Source organism: Anser brachyrhynchus, assembly GCF_964034855.1.
Source record: "Anser brachyrhynchus genome assembly, chromosome: 2".
In the NCBI taxonomy this organism is placed as follows: Eukaryota; Metazoa; Chordata; class Aves; order Anseriformes; family Anatidae; genus Anser; species Anser brachyrhynchus.
Genome location: NC_137695.1, coordinates 69,508,600 through 69,530,372, shown reverse-complemented (window position 1 = coordinate 69,530,372; position 21,773 = coordinate 69,508,600). Strand labels below are relative to the sequence as shown.

Genomic DNA, 21,773 nt, shown 5'->3' with positions numbered 1-21,773 from the left:
TTGCCAAGAGACAGAAATAACATTTCTTTCCTTGGCCTCTTTTGGCATAATTTCTGGGCACAGGTGTTAGACCTCCAGAAAAATGAGATGCACTATCCCAGCTGTCTCAGCCTCTCTCCAGGTGAGGTCTAACCTCCAGGGCTGCAGTACTGCAGCTTTGTGACTGCTCTTTGTTAATGATGCATCTTTCCTGGGGCATATAGTGGAAAAAACACAGGCCTAATGCATTATCCTTTCCGCACGTCTTCACTGCTCTTGAGCACTCCTTTGACTGAGGTCAGAGTTCTCTTCAGTGAGCTAGGATCTTTTCTACCTCTGCTTTTCCCAGAGATGGTCTCTCCTCTGGAAGACACTGCTTCTTCCACAAGTAGTCTTTTACACTTTCTCCAACATAGTCAATGAAAGAGCATGCCTCCTCAAGATTTTATTCTTTTCACTTTATTATCACCCAATCCAGGCCTGGAAAAAAGCTATTTACAATCATTTGTCAGTTGGTCAACTCTTTGCCTGAAAGCAAATCCTTTGATCAAGATGTTTATACTGTGTATATAGGCTCATCTAAGTTTATTTAATGGATCTTTATAATTGACCCTGCTATTTCATCAGTTGGTATTTCTGTCCAACATGAAATCAGGAAGAAAAGGTAAAACAGAGAAGGCAGATAGGTCATATATCAAACCTGCAGTTCTCAGTCTGGCACAAAAGTCCATGCAATTCCAACATTAAACAGCATTTAGGAATTTCATATAGGCAGATTCATTAATCCATAATTCCAGAAGCTGAAGAAATCCTGCTTACAATATGATTTGTTTGGGGGCTGTATTTTTTTAATATGTAGATTGATCAGTGTGACTTGGAAATTTGCCCCCCAACTGATCAGAGTAGTAATAAACCTAATATAGAGCCATACTAGAAAATACAGCCTTTTGTGCTGAACAAAAATCAGTACATAAGATTTCCATAATTTTGTAAAATAAAATAAAACAATTAAGGTATTTTTCACTTCATATTCAAGAACCACAGCTGTTCTACTTACAGTATTAATACCTCTGGGCTTTCTCATAAGGAACAGATTTTCCCATGCACTGCAGAGCATATACACACTCGGTCCGATAGTCAGGGTTATGTCAGATGTACTACTGCAGTACCGTCCAGAGAGCTGCATATGTGTTAAGTCCAAGGCATCTAGAGAGCACCGCATTTCTTGCACATTTGCATGCTATTAGTCCACACACAATAGATCTAACATGTCTCAGGCACAGAAGAGTCACTTCTCATGTGCTGTAGAGCAAATCTGTACAGTCCAGTGGCTGCATCTGGAATTGCCACATGGCTGTCAAAGGTCCAGACATCTTGAATAAATGCTGAAAGTTTTCAGATTCCACACAGACACAAAAGGGAAAATCTGGGAAAAAACAGGTTCTATGATGCTGGGTGAGAAATGAGCATAAAATTCAGTAACATTTCTCTGTGAATATCCTTCTATTATGTAATAATTTTTGAACATGCCATCCAATCCATTCTTAAAATTAAGATAATACCCTAGATATCATTAGTCTGAACTCTATTGATTTTGACAGAAATTGAAACAAGAGAGCAGGGAAAATAAAAGAGATTGGGTAGAGAAATGGCAGAGAGAGAGCACTCAAGGAAGAATGAAGTGAAGACATGTAACAGCCATTCATGTGAAGCAAAATGAACGTGAAGGTCCCTACCTATAACATTTTTCCATACCATTCCTCATAATAAGAATATAAAAAGATACTGAAGTACAGGCAATAAATATATACTCCTGGATAAATAAGCCAGTTGCAGGTGGGCCAACTGTCTTTAATGCCTGTTCTTCTTTCATGCTAAATCTAATTTTTTGTTGCTGAGATGTGGGATTTCACAAGGTAATTATTTACCAATGTAGGCAAAGAGAATGTGTATTATTTATTTCACGTTTCACTGGAGCTCACTTTAAGTAAGGTATGAAGGTATTCTAAAAGTTTTTGATTTCAGAATAAAGATAGATGAGAAGTAGCTTTCTCTTCATATGAAGATTTTCAAATATAATTCTGATCCCAGATTGGGATAAAAATGTTGAAAACAACATAAAAAATATAAAAATGTTGAAAACAACATAAAAAATATTCATGAACTGATATTCTGGTTAATGAAAGGACCTGTTTTGATCATTTAAACTGCTTGAAATGATTTTGACCTTTTCAATAGAAAATGAACCCTTCTGTATATATTAAAACGTGAAACAAAAGTAATTTCAAAAAAAATGTTCTCTTCAAAATGTCAAGATAGAATATTTCAACAGTCTCCAACCTTTGTTCTAATTATAATTTCCTGAATTGGAAGAAGAGTTAACACCACCTTTTTCCCACAAATACATTTTTTGAAAATCTTAATTTTTCAGTGAAAAGTGCTTTGTCAATAATAATAATAATAATTAAAAAAAAAAAAACACACTCAACCAGGACAGTTATACCACATATCCTTGATTCTCATGCAGTCACATGCTTCCTTCATTTCAAGTGGGTAGCTTGAGACAGATTGCAAAATACTGGTGTGTCATCCATTCTGGCACTGCTCTGGGAAGCATTGTGGTAGACAACACAGAGCACAGAGAATGCACTCATAGTAAGAAGAAGGAGTGTAAATTGAAAATGTATCTTTCATTGTGCTATCCAAGTGCTATACCCTGGGGACTGTCCTTACCCTGTGAGCTCCGACTTGGCCAGAAGCCAGAGGGCTGGCAGAGGCTGCATGAGAGGACCAGGGAAGGGTTGGCAAGTCCCTGGGAAGGCAAGAGAAGTGGAGAACTCCATACCGAGCAAATCATCCTGGTATGCCACCAAAATGCAAAAACAAATTTCAGCCCTACTGATAAGTAAACAAAGGTGATTGTGGATCCGTTTAACCAGACAACATTAGGGTATTGAAAACTCCAGACATTTGTCAACACTGGACTGTAAAATGTTTTTCCCACAAATCTTTTCCTCTTTAGTAACAACTAAACTAGAACTTGATTGTAGACAAGGGCTTGGTGTAGACTCTTGAACAATAAACTGGTTAGATTTATTATGAGCAGAGTTGGATAACACAATGCTGGAAACATATGCAGGCAGCCTAACAGACAAGGCTGAGTTACAAAAGCAACCACCACTAGTCTCTTTAAATTCAGAATGTCAAAAATGGGAAACTTTTGATGTGAGCTACAGTTATTTGGGCTCTCTTATTGTAAATAAGAATAAATCAGTATATAATCACACATACACTGCTTTTCACACTTTCTTTCTGTAAAAATCACATGCATCCTCTTGTATGAAGTATGCATTAAACTTCAGCTTTTAGTTGACATATCTGCCCTGCTGAAGTCACTAGACTTGCAAGATAATTCACGCTGGTGAAATATCTGATCTATTTTTATTTTGCTAATTTTCCTAATATGCACTTGGTGGTTTTTTGTTTGTTTGTTTGTTTTTGCTTGTTTGTTTGTTTTTTTACTACTATATCTGAAGATTTTAAAATGAATAATAGGCTATCTTTCTGTGTAAGTGCTGTGTTAACTGCTAAAGCAATACACTGCTTTTATTTATCAAAATTATCAGAGTTCAATTCTGATAACTTAGCTGTAACACAACCAAAAATAAAAGGGCTCTTCCATATACAAACCTTTTCATTTTTCAGTTTACTTGTGTGCAAGCTTATCCTCAAATAAAAGTCTTCTCTACTGGGTAAAAACACATTCTCAGTAGTCTTTGCTTGGAGTTCTAACAAACACAAGGGGTGAAGGCATGTGCTGCGTCCAAGTCTCTTACACTATCCAGACCAGCAGACTCAGACCCAGCAGGAAAGCAGGCAACACTCAGTAAACCTGGTTCATGTGGAGGCTGCAAGTTTATTAAATGTAAACCACATTATGGGCTTATTTAAATTAATGGGCACAGTGGGTGCTCAACACCTCTGAAAGAGTCTGTACTAGGGCTAGCCATAAAATTTTCCATTGAGACTGCTGTGTGAAAGAGAATTGGGACTTCTGACTAGCAGTGGTTGTCAGAAAACCAGCTTTCCATGTGATTTTTTTTCTTGATAAAATGCTTGGATTTTGGTGCTGAAAAAATAAAACTTGTTTCAGCAGTCTCTCTCTTCAGAACTGGTAACCAGCTCTTCATTTCTACTGCCCACAGCTGTTTAAGGCACTCTTGCCAGATCACCTCACTTGTATATACCAGAGTCAAACGTCCCAATGTACAACTTAGAGGCAAAGAGACCAAGCTGTATGGGGACAAGTATGTAGCCTCCCTGGGAAGCCTTTGCTTTAGTGGGAAATGGGGAGATGAGACACAGAGCCATGGTCAAACTACTGGCCAAATACTTTCGGGGTTAACACTAACCTCATGATCACCAGATGCACACCCTGACCTTCTTCACCTGAGTGCCATTCCCTCCATCCTCATCCCATTGAGACTTGTTTTCACCAAAGAAAGCCAGGAGGACAGGCAGGATGGGAGACCACTCCGTGACCAACCTCCATTGAGAGGACTAGAAAACAGGGACTACAGAGGGTACCATGGAGACTGCCAACACGATGGTCAGCATGCAACAGAGTGACAACCTTTCTGAACCAAGCCGCTTAGTTCTTCTGGTCTGGACATTTCAAATTTATTAAAAAGCTGTCACTTTCTGAAGAAGAAACAGTTCCTAAATTTAGTTTACAAATTAGGGCCATTAACTTAAAGATTGCTAAGGAAAAGTAACGGGTGATATTTGATCAGCAACTTCCCATGGTTATGAACAATGAAAATCTATACAAAATGCTCAGCTGAAAACTGAAGGAGACACATTTCCAGTTAAAAGCACCGGCTTATAATTGGTTGTTGCAAGAAATGTAATATCTTAACTGAATGAATGACAATTACTTGCATTGTTTTCATACTTAAAATGTCAGTGTTCAATGATTGCTTTCAGCTCATAATAATAAATTCCAGACTTTTCAACATCAAAAACAATAAAGCCACATGGAGAGAATGTTTGTAATTGAAATAAAAATTAACCCAAATATAGACCTGAAGCATCGTTTTTAAAAATGACAGAAATACAGCAGAAGCAATTTTAATAGTAAACAAATATAAGAAGATCATACAACTGCTACAATTAAAATACTAAAATTAAAAATTACATAAATCGGCACAATGAATTGTACCAACTGTAAATATATTTATACATAAATATTTGTAAGTAGACAGATCTACAGTTATACTTTCAAATTTTGCATAACCTCCAATCTTGTGGCTGTAGAAGAAAAAAAATATTGAGGTTGGACAGCAATGACTTAACACATAGTCTTTTGAGTTAAAGTACTTTATATTCCTATTTCCAGTCGTTTATAATGACAAGATAATTATTCACAGAATCACTGATAAACAGAAACTGTGTCCTTTTTATTTGCTTCCTAACACTCCTGGAAAGCTTTATAGTAAACAATTTAGAAGATAATGAAAGGTAAAACTTCCATCCAGAAAGGTTTGATTCAACAAAATTATTGGGACAATCACTTAGGTTAAGTGTTTAGCCCAGAGGGCAGTATAAAATTTCATCAAAATTCAAACCATGCATAAATGATCTCAACCTGAAGTGTCTATTTATACCACACAACGTGTTAGTCACATTTTTCACTGCAGATTGAAAGTAATGATGAAGTAACAGATAAGGATGGAAGACTGAATATGTGCTATGCCACCCATGTATAATTCAGTTAGCGGCAAATATGGATTAGAAAGTATTCTGCAACAGCATGTGCTTTTCAAATGCCTGAGAAAACCTGTGCACCACTAATGAGGAAAAGGGGACAGTAGTGAAACCAGAAACATTTCACATACATGAATTAGCCAGGTAAAGAAAATAGAGTTAATATATCAGTGGGTCTGAAGCAGGCATTTAAAGACAATCAGAAAAGTAACAAGCAACTATGGATCAAAAGAATATTAGACTCTGATGTATTCTAGGTTCAGCAATTCTTTAAAAAAATGCTTTTTTTTTTTAACGAGAACAAAGCAGTGATAGCGCAAAAGGCATTATTATAGTAAAGCCAAAATCTTAAAATTTTGGTGAAAACCATTTGAAGAAAACTTAAGTGCAGAGTTCCTAATTTAAGCATAGAATACTATCCTCAACATCTGAAAGAAATAATCACAATGGAAAAGAACTCATGCTCCCCCTTTTCCCAATCAAAATTTTTATGTTAACTGTTTTGGGGGAAAGCTGTGGGCTACAAATTAAGAAAGAAGATCTGTGATTTTTCATTTTAATCCAAAAAAAAGATGACACCTTTAGCTGATGACAGGCATTGAAACAAAGTAACTATAGTACATAGTCCTTCTTATTATCTGATTATGGTTCACTCCATTGAGTGTACCCATTCTTACACACCTGCTATAGGTTTCGGCTGAACTATTACAATCAGCTTCTTACTTATGTATGACCATTTAAATGACTGTAGCAATACTGACCAGCTGAAGTCCTATTGTTTTTAAATGGTAAATGTAAATGATTAATTGGCATTCTATATATATATTATTGTTCTAGAAGCATCAAAATGCAATGTGAAATAATAACATTGCCAGCTCATGTTTCAGAGAGGTTGTAATGTAGCATTGTAACTGCAAAACTGCATTGTGGAGAACTAAACAGAAACGTAAGTTCAAAAGGCATGAATGGGTCTGTGCTTTCATTTGACATCACACCAGGCTCAGCCCTCTCAGATTCTCATGACTCTAAGCAGAGCTTGATGCTAATGATTTCTAGCTGCCTTCTTGGGGAGGATAGGATTAAAGAGACTTCATAAGTATCATGAGGAGTCCTCCCCAAGTAAAAGGGGTAGGTTAAAGCTGCAAAGTAGAGGTAGTGACAAGGTGAGATGAGAGCTGATATCTTTGGGTGTAGATTAACATCACCACAAGGCATGCTATTGAAAAGCAGAGGGAGACTAAGCGGTAGAGGACCTTACAAGTGACTAGGAAAGATTATAGTGTGACAGATGCCTCCCGTGATAGCTAATTAAATGCCATTAGGTGCATTATATTTCATGTGTAGACAGTCTACAGTGTGATGGAAAGTGTTACAGTATGTTAGCACGAAAGTTTACGTTTCAGTCAGAATGAATTGTCATCACTCCACTGGAAATGGCACTTTAACAACTTAACTCAGCTGAGGTTCAGCCCTATTACTGTAGCATTCATTGTCTTTAGCAAAATATTGAAAGTAGATGCTAAAGCTAGTGGAATTTAAGCATGTTTCTGCTGACTCATTCTCCCAAAAGAGAAATTAGAACAAAGTTAATGAATGTTCAAGCATAATATAATATTTTTAGTTCATTATGCTGTTCTAAGCTTCCTTCTTTCTCTCTCTTCTCTCTTTTATTATTTTTTTTTTCAAAATGGGTGATATTAAATAAATCATCTTTCTAGATTAACATTTTTATATTTGGTGTAATGCTGTCATTCTTCAAATGAAGTCTAGGAAAACAGCAGAACAAAGCCTGGAGTAAGTTATTTTTAACTGATTTCCCTGTACTGTTAGTAAAAAGTTTGATGCACGATGTCACTAGAAGCACTATTCTCTCTTGTCTTCCTCCATTTAATGAAAATCTGTGAAATAAATGCTACAAGGCAGTACTGCTGGCATAACAAATTCCAGGCCAATAAGTCTTGCAGTTGCCAAGATGTAAGCTCTGAAACTTGGCATTTGGCATTCAGAACTAGATAACCTTACTATAGTAACTACATTCACTGTATCTACAAGAGCGATGAATAAATCAACAATAATTGAACTACTAAAAGTGTCTAATTTCCAGCATAGTGCTTCAAGCAACAACTGAAATTAAAAAACTCTTAAAACACAGCTACATACCCATACAATTGTGTCATGAATGCACTGAAGCAAAGGTTAACAAAAAAGAATGAATATGCATTCTTTGCTAAAAGTAGCGGTCCTTGATCTACACTACTGATGAACTGTATAAATGTCAGGTCCCATCTAAGTCCCACAGAGCTTTGCATTCCCAGTAGCAAGAATTTTTTATTGTTCCTGTAACATTACTCAAAGCATGAAAAGGCTACTCCTGGTGCACGTGGAATGCAGCCCCTATTTTGAAGCCTGGCAATGTTTCTAAAATTAGCAATAAGCATAAACCCGTGAACTATGGTTTGTATCCCCAGGGCTGATCCAAAGCCCAGTGAAGGCAAATGGGAAAATTCCACAAAGCTGCAGCTTTGTGTGGGCCAGGCCTAAAATATTACTTCTCTTGTCACTTTATAGCATAATTGAGAATTTTTTACATTGTCCAAGTCAGATTTCCCTGAATTTCCCATTTAAGGTAAATATAAGTTAACAATATTAAATGATTTCAACTGAACTTCTAGGAGACAGCTGTTCATATTAAAAAAATCCACCCATCTCTCCTCCCACTACTACTTTTTAGAACATATAAATAATTAAAATTAAAGAACTGGAAATATTCTGGAAAATAACCAGCACACTAAGTTAAATGGACTCAGTGCTTTAGAGAATCAAGGTAGTCTAATAGACAGAGCTTTTAATGTAACATATTTCCACACTAACACACAGGAGAGAACCTACCACTGGGACATCAGCTTGCTGTATGTCACTGAAAACTCCCTCCCAGAATTAATTCAGACTTATTATTAGCATAGCATAATGCATTTACCTGGGGAACTAACCAAAAATAATAGCCAATTTACCAATGAACTGAAGTAGGATTTTTAAACTCTCCTGAGTCTGCAGATCGATAGCAGTGCACTGCAGTCACATTCCTGTGACCACAGCACAGCTGGCACTACACTTTGGGGCATATACAATCGCAATGAATTGCTGAAAGCCACTGATATATATTGGATGGAACCATTCCTTGGGCCACTGTTTGGATGGTCCTGCTATGATCCTAACAACTGGACTGCTCACTTTTTAGGAACTGAATAAAAATATCAAGGAAGTGTGTTTCCTTTGAAAGCCACTGAAAGATCATTTAGTTTCTGCTACCAGCAGTTGACCTCCCCGTGGAACCTCAAATCTGGAAATTCAGTATTTATTTATTTTCAGCCTTGAGGAAAAAATATGGGCATTATGGTGGCTAAAGCTTCCATTTATCATATTTTTCGCAAAAGCTGAAGAATAAGAGAGAGACTACCACACTGGAAATAAGAAAAAAAAAAAAAAAAAAAAAAAAAAAAACCTAGGCACTGTTTCCAAATGGCTCAAGTACTTAAATATATGACCCATGTACAGACAAAGTATTTCTCCATATGCCTTGTGCTTTGTCACATGATGAACTGGACTGAATATGTCTTTCACCCTTTACCCTCTGCCATTTTGTAGGTCAAACCCAGCATCTAATGCATGTATGTTAAAGCCAGAGAGGGAAAGACAGATACGCAGAGACAAGAGAGTCTCTTCTTTCCTCAAAATTCCTTCCACGTCTAAGTCTAAATTGAATACTTGTGACATTAGCATATATTCAAGTGTCTCATAGAAGCTGAAAATCATGATGCAATGTTTTGAAATGGAAATTATTCCAACTTTGAAACCCTACAGCTTACCAAACTATTATGCTATAAGGCCCCTGTACTACATTTAACTGAAATTCAAGGCAAATGCAAACCAACAGTTACTTGGTAGAAAATCATGCACACATTGGTTAAGGGTGGCACTGTTTCCTCTACATACAGCAAGCTTCAAAGGGAACAGTAATTTTTGGATTAATGGGTACACAATGCAGAACATGTTACATAGTCGTTAGTCTGTGAAATAGCTTGCCCTCTATTTCTGAGTAATGGAACTGACCAACAAACAGGAACTTTTCTGCCGCGTCCCCAGCTCTCTCCCCCTGCAATTGTTTAGACTGGAGGACTAACAGTCACAGAGGGCAACTCTGCTCGTTTGTGAGAAAGACTCAGCATTCAGTACAGCTGCAAGAAAGAATAGCTGAACTGGGAGTTTTATAATTTTGAATCCCGTAAGTCAAACAGTACGGAATGTTTCTAGCCATCATCTCTCAGCAGAGACCTAACTCAAACACTGGGATAGATCTCGGTACCAGTATGAGAAGCTTACAAGGACAAAGTACATCAAAGAGCTACCTAGTGCATTTGAAAATAAGCTGAAGACAATGATTCACACCTTCATAACATTCAAGCATGACTATTGCAAATTCCCAGTTTGCCAGACTTTCCCTTGAATCAAAGGGCAGACATTGTAGTTTATTCAGAATTTTGTAAGACTTCCAAACCTGTCAGGTTGGGTCTGGTTCTTGCAATCTTGCAAATTTCCTCTGTCTTTTCATATTGACCTTTCTGATCTCTATACTGCCCCAATAGGATATCACCAGGAAGAGACCTATTGCGTTCCACTGAAAGTAAGGACAAATTACTTGGGGTGAAATCTTGGTCCTGCTAAGTCAGTGAGAAGGAGGATTTCATCACCTGTGCAGCACCCGGCAGGAGTGCAAGACACAAGAGCCCTGGCTGACTGACTACTTGGTATTTTTGTTTTGCTGAATACTGCCAGCAGCTAGCAACATGTATCACTGACAGGAGATGAGAAACATGCAGCGAGTCTTTATAGGACAAAACAAACCAATAAAAAGCCACTAATAAAACTATAGGAAAACTCCAGCATCCTCACTCAATGACTTCAGCCTCTCTCATCTCACCATTCTGATGGTGACTCACACTTCTAGCATCACCTCTGGGATAAGAAACAAGAGTGACCTGCAGTTAGAAGGCCCACACCTGCTCAAACTTTCTTGTGCCTCCTCTTTTCAGTTTACCATCATAGCTTCTTGTTCTCATCCTTTGCAAAGTGTCTCAGTTTATACTGTAAGCCTGCAAGGGCAGAGACTCTCCTAGCTTACTGGTTGTTTTGTCACACATCACTGTGTATTTAATAATAATTATGCCTCTGCAGAGGTATTTTATTCTGATAGATTTAGAGCTATCCCACCAGGATCTTCAGCTACTTATTCGTTTTGCTACAGGCTACAACAGAAAGAGTTAGAGAATTTACTGAAATAACAAAGTCGTTTTACATACATATGGTCTATGCTTCTGTGCCACAGCAGTGACAGATAAAAAGCAGCAATCTATCATATTTTTTTCTCCACACTATCCTTGATAGGATCCAAAGTGTGGTATCCATTTTGCTGCTAATGCACATGTATAACTCCCACTTATTTACTGTAGTGCCCTGAAGATGTGACAGTTAGCTACGTAATGCACTTATTATTTTTATTCATTCTATTCATTAGAGGTGACCGTGTATTGTGCACTTATAGCTTTTATTTTCTCCACTAGTCATCAGTAATGTGATCTTTTCTAGCTCATGGAAACAGAATGTGTATTAAATGACAAACAACCACCACATCTCTCCTCACCCAATGCTGCACAGAGAGCGTGTCAAGTCTTCTACCTTCTGCTGAGCTTGAAGAAAGCAAAGAGCAATTCAGCTAGGCCAAAAAGTGTTTTTGTGCTGAGCAGGAATCAAGACTAAATGGTCTGAAATGTCTGTGATGAAGGAATGCCAGCAATACTCAATGAGAGGCACTTTGACTGCCCTTCTAGCAAAGGCTCCAACAACTTTGGGAACCCAGGTTGCTTGGCGACTGCAGATTTCAACATTCCTAGTATTTAAGAAGAAAAGAAATTATGAATTTCATGCATGAAAGCCATATTCTGTCCTCATAACCAGCTTTCCACTGACTATTGCCATCTTCTTTCACTTTCACCAAATGGGAATTCTTTAAGGGGGAGGAGGAGAGGGAAAAACAAGCATTTTGGCAGGAATTATAAAGCTGTTTTTCTGGAGAGGGCAAGGGCGAACTGTGACTTTTCTGTTCCATAGTTGAGGAGCATTTGCCTGCTCCTCCTGCTCCATTACATATAATCACATAGCAACAACACAAGTCCCTTGCCAATATCTCTATGAAAACTTGATATTCGTAATGAAGTTGCTCAAGGACTGAGCCCACTCCTCCTTTCTGGTTGAGAACATTAATGCCAGTAGAAAAAAAATCTCACTAGCAGCATCAGTAAGGGATTATTCACTCATCACTCTCAGCTCCCTACTGAGAGATTTGTATCACCAGTTTCTCCCCTCCATTGCTCAGAAGCCAGCTGTAAGCTAGTAAAGTTCTACAGATGTGTAACCTGCAGGAGGAAGGGCAGCAGCTGCCAACTCATTTCACCATTCTGAGCAAATAAATAAAATTACTGTCATGCATAACACCAGTGAAGTAAATAGGTACTTGCAATACTAAATGTTTCTATCACCGTAGTACCATCAAATTCAGGCAAAATCAACTGTGTGCATAGATACTAGAGGGCTTTGCAAAAGTACTCTGTAAAAGACATCTTTGAAAAGACTTATGCTTCCTTAGGACATATTTTTGGCAACAGCAAATATCATGTAACCCATGAAAACAAGTGAGTTGTGGCTAGAAGGGGTCCCTAATTTTCTTAACATGTTGAAGGTTATGGCTAAAAATATTTAAGCAGGTTATAATAGGAGGAACCAAAGACAGAATTTATTGCATATAAATACAGACACCCAGCTATCTCTCTGACACTGCTGGGACACAAGGGCAAACATGTTTTTGATTGTTTAATCTACTGGTCACTTCTGGGATCTATACACTCCTTGTTACATTTGAATATCCAAATCTATGTTCTTCTGCCACCTAAATTACTTGATTTTGGACAGACAGGTAGCAGACTTTAGATGTCTGCACCTTTTTTTGATTTCAAATTTGTTTCCAGTTTGGTCACCTCTGTCTCCACATCTGTATCATCAAGAGATACACCTTATTTCTCATTCGCCATTCACTTGCACCAGTTTACCATAATGCATTGGTGCAGGGATATAGTTCTTCATTTACACCAGTCTACAAAGGACCACAGTCTCTCTGAATGTATGCAGTTCATGAGACTTTGTCCATTTATGAACTGTACTGAATTAAACAAAAAGAAGGAACAGACAGCTTCAGAAAAACACAGGGAACAGGGAAGACACCATAGCTATATTTAATGATTTGTCCATACAAGTAGAAGTCTCCAGAAAATAAACATTTACTGCCACAGAAAAATCCCTCACAAGGCTTAAGACTAAAGCAAAAACTCCACAGAAATATGTACCAGTCTGATACAAAACTCAGACTGCAAAGTTGTAAAGACATGCACCAGCGTAAGCACTAATCTGACATCTGAACAGATGGGAAAAAAAATAAAAATCCATGACCTATGTCCTGCTGTGACTTGCTTGCAAAACTAATCTCCCATGGAGAGTACAGAATCAGGACCGATGCAGGTGACACTCCATGCTCATATAGCCAAAACTTAAGCGTTTTAGGAAGGACATATCAAGTATTTGAAGGTAATCAAATAAAATAGTGGGGTTTCCAATTTCTCTTAACATGTGACACTTGGCTTACCTTTAAATCTCCTTCTTAAAAAAAAAAAAATATATATATATACAAAAAAAACCACAAAATTATGCTTCAAAATGGAGAAGAAACAGTGAAATAGGGTTCTCAGAATTTACTGAGAAACTTTCTTAATTTTTTTTTAATTTTAAATTTATTAAATTTGCTTTTTAAAGCAAGCAATAAAGAGCCAGTCCCTTTTTTCAAAAAGAAAGTTGAATGCTCAATTGGTGACAATATTTTCTTCATAGTACAAGAAGGAGATTGTACTAGTACAGCTATAAAAAACTGGTAAATTTTGACCTTTGATTTTAGGTAAATGTTACATATTTGAATAAAAGGCAGCATTTATAGCCAGACACACAATTCTCTTCTATATTTTAATGAAATCTTTAGAAGACCTCAAGGGTGAATCCAGGGAAACTTTTTAAACAGGCACCACTAATTTTGAACAAATTTTAAACACCCACACAAGGATTTTCCAAAGTCTAATTCATCATCCTCCTTGCTCAGTGTAAATTCAATCTGTTCTGTTTGTATGACATAAACAACAAGCAGTTTCACAGGAATGAGGCAAACCATATGTGAAGGTGTTTTAGAAGGCACAACAGGGAATACACCAAGCAAAGAAGCATCTGCGTTTATTTCAATGTCAAATTGCATGTGTGTTATAAGAAGGAATTTTGTTGTTTTTATTAAAAACAATTTTACTATATTGTGCTGCTTACAGTTAACTCTTTCTGTCCCTCAGTATGCTTAGTGATTTCATTAAAAAAAAAATAATAAAAAATCAGCAGGTAAAACCATAAAGGCTACAGGTGCAGTGTTGCAAAGGTCTCATCTACTTTATCACCTTGTCTGGGCTGCTGTGTGCTGCCAAGAGCCTGTTTCTTCTCCCCTTCCTACCCCTCTCAGACCAAGTCTGCTCCTGATGGCTACAAGTCAGAACCAAAGCCTGACCCAAGCCCAAGGATTTTAGAGGTGTGAGTATGTAAATCTAGGTAGGATTTATTTCTTACTGATGCCTGTGTACAGCGAGACAACGGCTAATCTCCTGTCTCAAGATGCTCTCTGATCTTCCTTTGGAAATGCACCATCCAGCCTGCCCCTGAGCTACCTGGGGCAATACGCAGCTCTGCCCCATGAATGGTGGTGTCCTGCAATAAATTGTTTTTACAGAAGCTGGCCAGAGTCAGCTTAACACATTTGGAGCTCAGGGGAAAACATTTCAAAGCAGCATTTAGCCTCAATATGAGCTACAGGCACATTGTTAAAAAGCTAATTGCGTGGAGACAAAGAATGATTGTTTTTACTTTTATACTGTGCAATATTAACCCTTAAGAGTTCATGTTTGACGATAAGTTGGTGGTAATTGAAACTGCTAGTTCATTATTTGTATTTGAAGTCAAACTTGATTCCTAGAGTCACAGAAAGCATTTATAACATTTTTGGGGGGTACTGAAACAGATAAAACTTTTTGCAATCTGGGATGTTTTTCCTAACTCCGATACAACTGCATATAAAAAGCAGTGTTAAAATGTGGAAGTGCTGAAATTATTTCTTACATCTGTACTTATTATCTACTTTCAGAAAATCTGCCTTAATAGTGACAAACAGCTGTGAAGAACAGTTTTCATCAAATTCTGCTTATTTCAGGGGACTGAAGAACAAAGCTACAAAAAAAAAACTTATGACAGCAGGTTTTGGGCTGCAAGGGTCAAAATCCATCCAAACATTTTCTCTCTCAAGGTTATAGATTTCACCTGTTTTAGACAATAGCCACTACAAATATCCACATTCTGCTACAGGTTGCATGGGCTCTTGTTTCTAGAAAGGCAAACTGCTGAGAGAAAGGAGGTTCAGCAAAGCCATGGCATGAGAAAAGGTCCTGGAGTCGGCTCTCCAGCAGTACCTACAAAGCTCTCCTGGGGCTGATCACATTAACTGTGCACACCTCCCTTTAATATGCGACCACACTCATTTGTTGTCTTAACCTGCTCTCTTTCTTCATAAGTTTTGGACTCATCTCCCCCTTCACTAGCTGGGTCTAAGAAAAAGACTATTGCTTTCAGCAAGGATGCACATGGGTGCAGTAGAAGAGCCACTTTAGCAGCCTGCAAGATCAAAGCTGAAGGCTGTGGGTTTCTGGAGCCAGAATGATCATCTTTTTGTTACATATGTGTGTAATGCCCTCTATAAGGAGGGTTGACTATGGCCTATGGACGTGAGACACCACTGTCAAACTAATCTGAATGGAAAATGACAAGGATGCTAGAGCAATAAAAAAAAATCACAGTTATCAAAAAACTATTTTTGATCACAAAACAAAATTTTGCTCATGCTCTGCAATCTCCCCCTTGGCAAGCTCTACAAGAAAAGAGATGATGAGAGAGAGGAAAGGAGAGAGAAATAAATACAGGGAGAGTCAGGGGGAGAGAAAGAAAGAGAGAGAGACTGTGGGTGCATACTTTTAACTTGTCACAGTACAGCACTAGCTTTTAATTAATACTGTGTATGTACAACTTTGAAGACTGTTGGTCGTGCAGTATTTTATGATAAATACATTTTATGGGATTTTGTTTCTAAAGAGGATTTTGTAAAATAACCTGCCCCAATAAATGATTTACCAGCTGCAATAAAAGATCAAGGAAATTGCTCAGATTGCATCTTGGAGCATCTGAAACTCTGAAGTTTATGGACATCTAAGCTGCCCCCAGATCTACAGTCCTCTTAAAAATTTTTGTAGTAGCTAATTATCTTGCATTGCATTTTTTAAAAAGTAGCAATCCTAGCAGAGAGGAAGGTCTGGAAACAGACAAAGAGGATTTGACGCCCTTTGATGGAGAAAGAAGGAGAGAAGGAAAGGAGAAAAGATGGACAGAAGTAACCACTGAAACCTTATACTGGCATGTTAGCAAATGCAACTAACAACTTGTATGGGATCTGATACTCCTGCAATTACAGACAGAAATTGAAATAACTCTCAGTAAAAAAAAAAAAAAAAAAAAAAAGTATGATTAAAGATATATTCTTTACATGGCATGCTAAGGATAATAACTGTATTACTTTACCCTTTACCAATAATGGAGTGATTTGTTTTCCCATTTTTTTCTTTTTCTTTCTGATAAAGATGAAGTTTTACCACTTGTGAAACAGAAAGCAAAGAAATGTTCTCTAAATTCTGTTTTGTTCTAAGCTTGTGGGACCTTCATGTAATAAACAAAAAAGTAAATAAAACAAACAGTGGTGCTTATTTCAAACAGGGTGACAGAGGCTGTAAATAGAATGGCATATTGAAATAATAAAATACTAGCCTCAGCTGTCTTCACTGAAGGACACAGTCACTGGGAAGCATGCTTGGTAGCCTTTGTTTCATACCAGGAATATATGGCTTGCACCCTGTAACTCATGGTGCTCAGATATAGCTCTGGTCCCCTTAATGGAACCCCAGCAAAGCCGGTGTCCACACTGGCACGGGTATCCAAAATCAACCAGGTTTCTTCAGAAATGACAAGCAGAGGAAAAGGAAAAGCAAAAGGAGGAGAGAACCATCATTTTGTCTTGAGTCCCATATCAGACTGTGAGGTGCATGCCAACTGAGACAAATAGCTGTTCCTGCTGGAGCACCTTGTGCCATCACAGAGGCCATGAGCTTGAAAAGCCTGGGGCTGGGCTGGTGAAGGGACAGTGACCAGGAACCAATATGTGCTCCAGGAGTTCTTTGCTGCTAAGGAAGGGTGAATTTGGGCCCCTTTCCTAACACTTTCAAGCTGAATGGATTTGGAAAGAAAGATCAGTGCTGTCCAGTAACTGACTTTAAACGTTAATTGGATCGCTGTAACTCTGAAAGACACAGAAGAGAAACACGGACACATAAAATAAGTACCTTGAGATGGAAATCATTGATGATAATTTTGTTAATCTAATTTGAAAACTGAGACAGGCAAAATAAAACAGTGGGAGCTGGCAAAGATATTTAGATGAACACTGCTACTCTAAAATCGTCTTAAATCATGGCCGGGACGCAGGAGCTTTTAATAGTCCAAAATAATATTGATTAGTTCAGCAAAGTTATGTCAGTCTAATTATGTGCTTTTTCCACTTGATTGTTGCATCATGCAATGCTCAGTGCTGACCATCTCTAGGGATTAGTTCAGGTTCGTATAGTAAAAATATACCTTGTGTCTGTAGTGTCTTCACCTGATTTCCTGCCAAAATTTAAAGGCATGAAGTGAACACGGCAAGTGAGAGCAGGGAATGACAGGCTATTCTCCAGACTAGCAATGTTGGAGGCTGCTTGTTTTGCTTCATTAGTTAATCCTGCTTTCAAATGGTTTGATAGGGAAGTCATTTGAAACCAAATTTTTGGAGACATCCTCCCTATTCTGATGTTCATTTTCTGGATGCTTTCTTTGAGACTTTGGAGCTGATTTGCAGGTGGCAGAGGTGTACAAATATGGCTGTGTTAAGAACTTTCAAAACACAATTTGAACTTTCAAATCACAATACAGAGTTATATGAAAGACTGTTATTTCATTTCACAAAGGATTGGGTCTTCAGTGTTTCTTACTAATTATAAATAACTGTCCAACTTTTGCAATTACCTTGAAGATGAAATCCCAGGAAAAACAATTATAAGTAAAAGAAAAGATTTCATTTTAATTAGGTCTTTTAATTTCATTTTAAATTATCTTTTCATTTTATGTCATTACCCATATCTGTATTTTATAATAGAGAAAAGTAATATTTAAAGTAACATCCAAGAACAATAGTTTATTATTCCTAAAACACAGAAATGAGATTTTGCTATAAATCTTCCATTTCTGCTCCTTTTTTTTTTTTTTTTTTTTTTTGTCAAAACTCACAGTTTCTCAAAGCAATACAGGAATTTCAAAATTGCATTCTCAGGTATAAATTGTTTCCAATTTTTTTTCTGATCAACTTCAGTCGTACAAAATAGTAAGGATTCAAAAACAAACAAACAAACAAACAAACAAAAAACATTGGTTGCTTATAAATGCAAGAAACATCTTACCTCATATCCCTATCTGTGAAGGGGAAATAATACCCTTTCTTTACAATGATTTTGTGAATAAAAATGAATTATTGTTTGTAAAATTTTATTGGGAAGGAATGTACAATGAAATCAGTAATCCTGTATTCCAGGCAAGGTATACATGTTGTAAATAAGGCCAGGAGCTACTGTGAGCAAACAGCAGAAAATAAAATACTTAATATTTCCCTGAACAAATAGTACACATACAGAAAAACGATCTCTATGGAAAAATAGCTTATGATGTCATAATCGTAATAAGCATGCAGAAAGGTGACAATCTGACATTGCTTAAGTAATTGCTAAACTTTATGTATTGGATTTGTGGCTTAATAACTTTCATCTGAATGTAGATACCTCTGTAATACAAGAATAACAAAGCATGCTTCCGGGTTTTGAAGTTATTTGGTGATGAGATTACTTACCATAGAGAAAAAGTATATTTCTCTAACTCCTCTAAATAAAAGTTGATCTCTGAAGATGCTTTACCTTCTTCCAGGCTTGTATTGTTTACAGGACCAGCCTTTTCTTGATAATATTGTTCAGGTGGGTTATTCCAGTTGATCTTTAAACAAAAAGAAAAAAAAAAAAAAGTATAGTAGTGTCATTAGCTGGGCACAGCTAGCAAAGAGCTGCCAATTTCATCCTGTTTTTAACTTCCATCTCTGTCTTACTTCTCACTCTGCAAAAAAATTGTAAAAAAGCAGTGGCAAATATGGCTCAACATGCTTAAGAATATCTTTAAATGGATTGATTTATGTTACTATACGGTGGTGGTTTGAGAACTCCTCTTAACTCATGTTGACACCAGAAGTCATCCAGCCTTCCTCTACCTTCTCATTTCACCACACTCTATCAGCATAAAAACTGGGACATCCATACACTCTCCACACAGCATGCGGAGGAAACTGATCTAGGAAGGGAATTAACACTATTTGGCTTCTTTCTTTTTAAACTGGATTAGCTTTCAGCTGGATCCACGCTGATCCAGGCCACTCTGCTCTGGTGCCAGAACAAAGGAGGAGATGGGATAGTACTGCTTGTTTCAGTGCAACACCAAGCGTAGATTCCTAATCTGTGTTTATCTCTGGAATAACATTATTATTATTATTCAGGCCCAATTCAGCACCAGTGTCACCTTTCTCTGGAGTGATTGGCAAGTTTCTTGTGTGCTCGGCATTAATTGACCCTTCTTAGAGGACTGAACATCACTTCCACTAAGAGATGCCATTACTAAACAGACGTCCTCAGGGGACTTAACAAAGCTATCTATTAATACATTTCTAAGCGCAATAGCAAACTCTGTGAAGGGTTTTCTAGGTGTTTGATGCCTTCAAGATTAAGAGTAGATGAATATCTGGAAACTATTGGAGTTCAGTTAAAGACATTATTGATCTTACTGAAGTGGTTGAAATTTTCTAACCTTTCCTTGAAGACAACCTAAATTATTTAAGGACCCTTCTGGCCTTCATGTTTATGCAAATTGTAATTAAAAATAATATCCAAATTTACTCTCTAGATCTCAAAAATCTCAAAGAGTTTCCAAGGAACACAGCTTTAGCATTAGATGTAGTTACATCACTATATACTTCACTAATTATGAAAACTACAAAGATTTATTTTTTCCTTTTTTACTCAGTAAACTATTTTGCTCTAAAAGGCAAATTTGTATTCTGAAGCTTGGATTACCTAGACTGCAGCTACATTTTGAATTTTAATTTAAGGCTCATGGACATAACAGACAGAGGTTCGTATCCATACCTACATAATGCTAAACATGGTTACCAGTAAACATGATATGATCATTATATTTTCAGCAGCCATTGGAAAAGCTGCCACAAGCAATGGGTATATTGTCAAAAAGTGATTCTATGTAAATACGAATAGTTAAGGCAGACTAGAAGAGGGTATCACGCTCAAAGCTCTTTTTAAATACTAATGCCAGGCAGCTACTGATAGCATTGCACTTTACCTAGCCAAATGACTGACCTAATTCCCTAGAAAAAGTCCAGGCTACATAGTTGGTAGCGTGTGCAAAGTACCTTACATTGACATGGTCTCCATGAAACTAGTCCCTGTGCAAAATACGTATAAAAATATTATTTAAAACATAAATCCTAAAGGCATTGAAAAGCATTATGAGTGAATTTCTCTGAGACTATGTTTGGTCTTGTCTGAAGTACAAAAGCAGGAGCTCACTCATATGCATGAGGATGGGACTATGGCAACAGAATATATTTTACTTCTCATGGAAGTCACTGGCCAGGAACACTGTGTCCTTCATAGAAAATATTTAATACCTTGAATACATGCAACTGTGTGTATGCCAATTGCAACAAAAACTAAGTTGTCACTAATTCCCATTGCTCAGGAGATACTCAGTGGGAGACTATGTACTTCTGTAGCATAGGTGATTGGGGGGCAGAAAGGTTACGTTTGTTTTTGCTGATGTAGTCTACTTTTCCCAAAATGGTTAGGTGAGACCCAAAATTTTGTTTGTGTTTAAATATATATATACACATACATACATATATATTTTTTTCAGAAGGAAAAGTGATAGCCAAGTTGAATAATCCACTACATGAACTGCTGTCTTCCCCCTGTTTATGCTAGTTCTGAATTGTGTCCAATTTACGATTGTTGAGTAAAATTATTTTAGAAGGCAGTTTCACTTCCAGAGTTACAAGTAGGCCTAAATGACATAGTTCAGATTGAGTGTCTAAATCTTGAATGTGCTAAAACAGGGATCTCTGAACATTAGGGTTCACTCATCCTATTAAAAAAGAGGGGCTCTTACAACCTTTGAAATGAGATTTCACATGCTCACATTTCTTTTGTGCAGAACTATTCTTGTAAGACGCTCAGTTCAGAAATCTATTTAAACATGTCAATAACTGTAAGCTAGTGAGTCATTTCACCAAGTCCAAAGGGGCTAGACAGTATTGAATTACCCTTGAGCTTATGCACCTTGCTAAAACCAGGTCACTTTAACGTGGCTTTGAAAGCTAGCCACATCTGAGGATCCTATAAGAGCATGGCATTTTGTTCAAAGGCAACGTGCTATTATGGGATTGTAGGAAATGAATTTCATTCTACCACTCCCATGGGTTGGGTTGCTTTGCCCATTACACCCACTTCATTGGTCTTTATATTGGTCTTCCTATAGATATAAGACTACACACACATCAGTCTGCAGTTAAGCTTATTTATAACCCTGATTTCTCTAAGTTACCT

At 37.3% G+C, this 21,773-nt stretch overlaps 1 protein-coding gene across 1 annotated transcript in view; it reads right to left on the bottom strand.

Moving 5' to 3' along the window:
• The window catches only part of LOC308189328 (uncharacterized protein), a 301,527-nt gene that overhangs the window by 82,242 nt on the left and 197,512 nt on the right, over nucleotides 1-21,773 (bottom strand). The window contains exon 16 of the mRNA XM_080579258.1: nucleotides 18,965-19,104. Coding sequence (XP_080435384.1) covers nucleotides 18,965-19,104 — 140 coding nt within the window. The remainder of the gene's footprint in view (nucleotides 1-18,964; nucleotides 19,105-21,773) is intronic.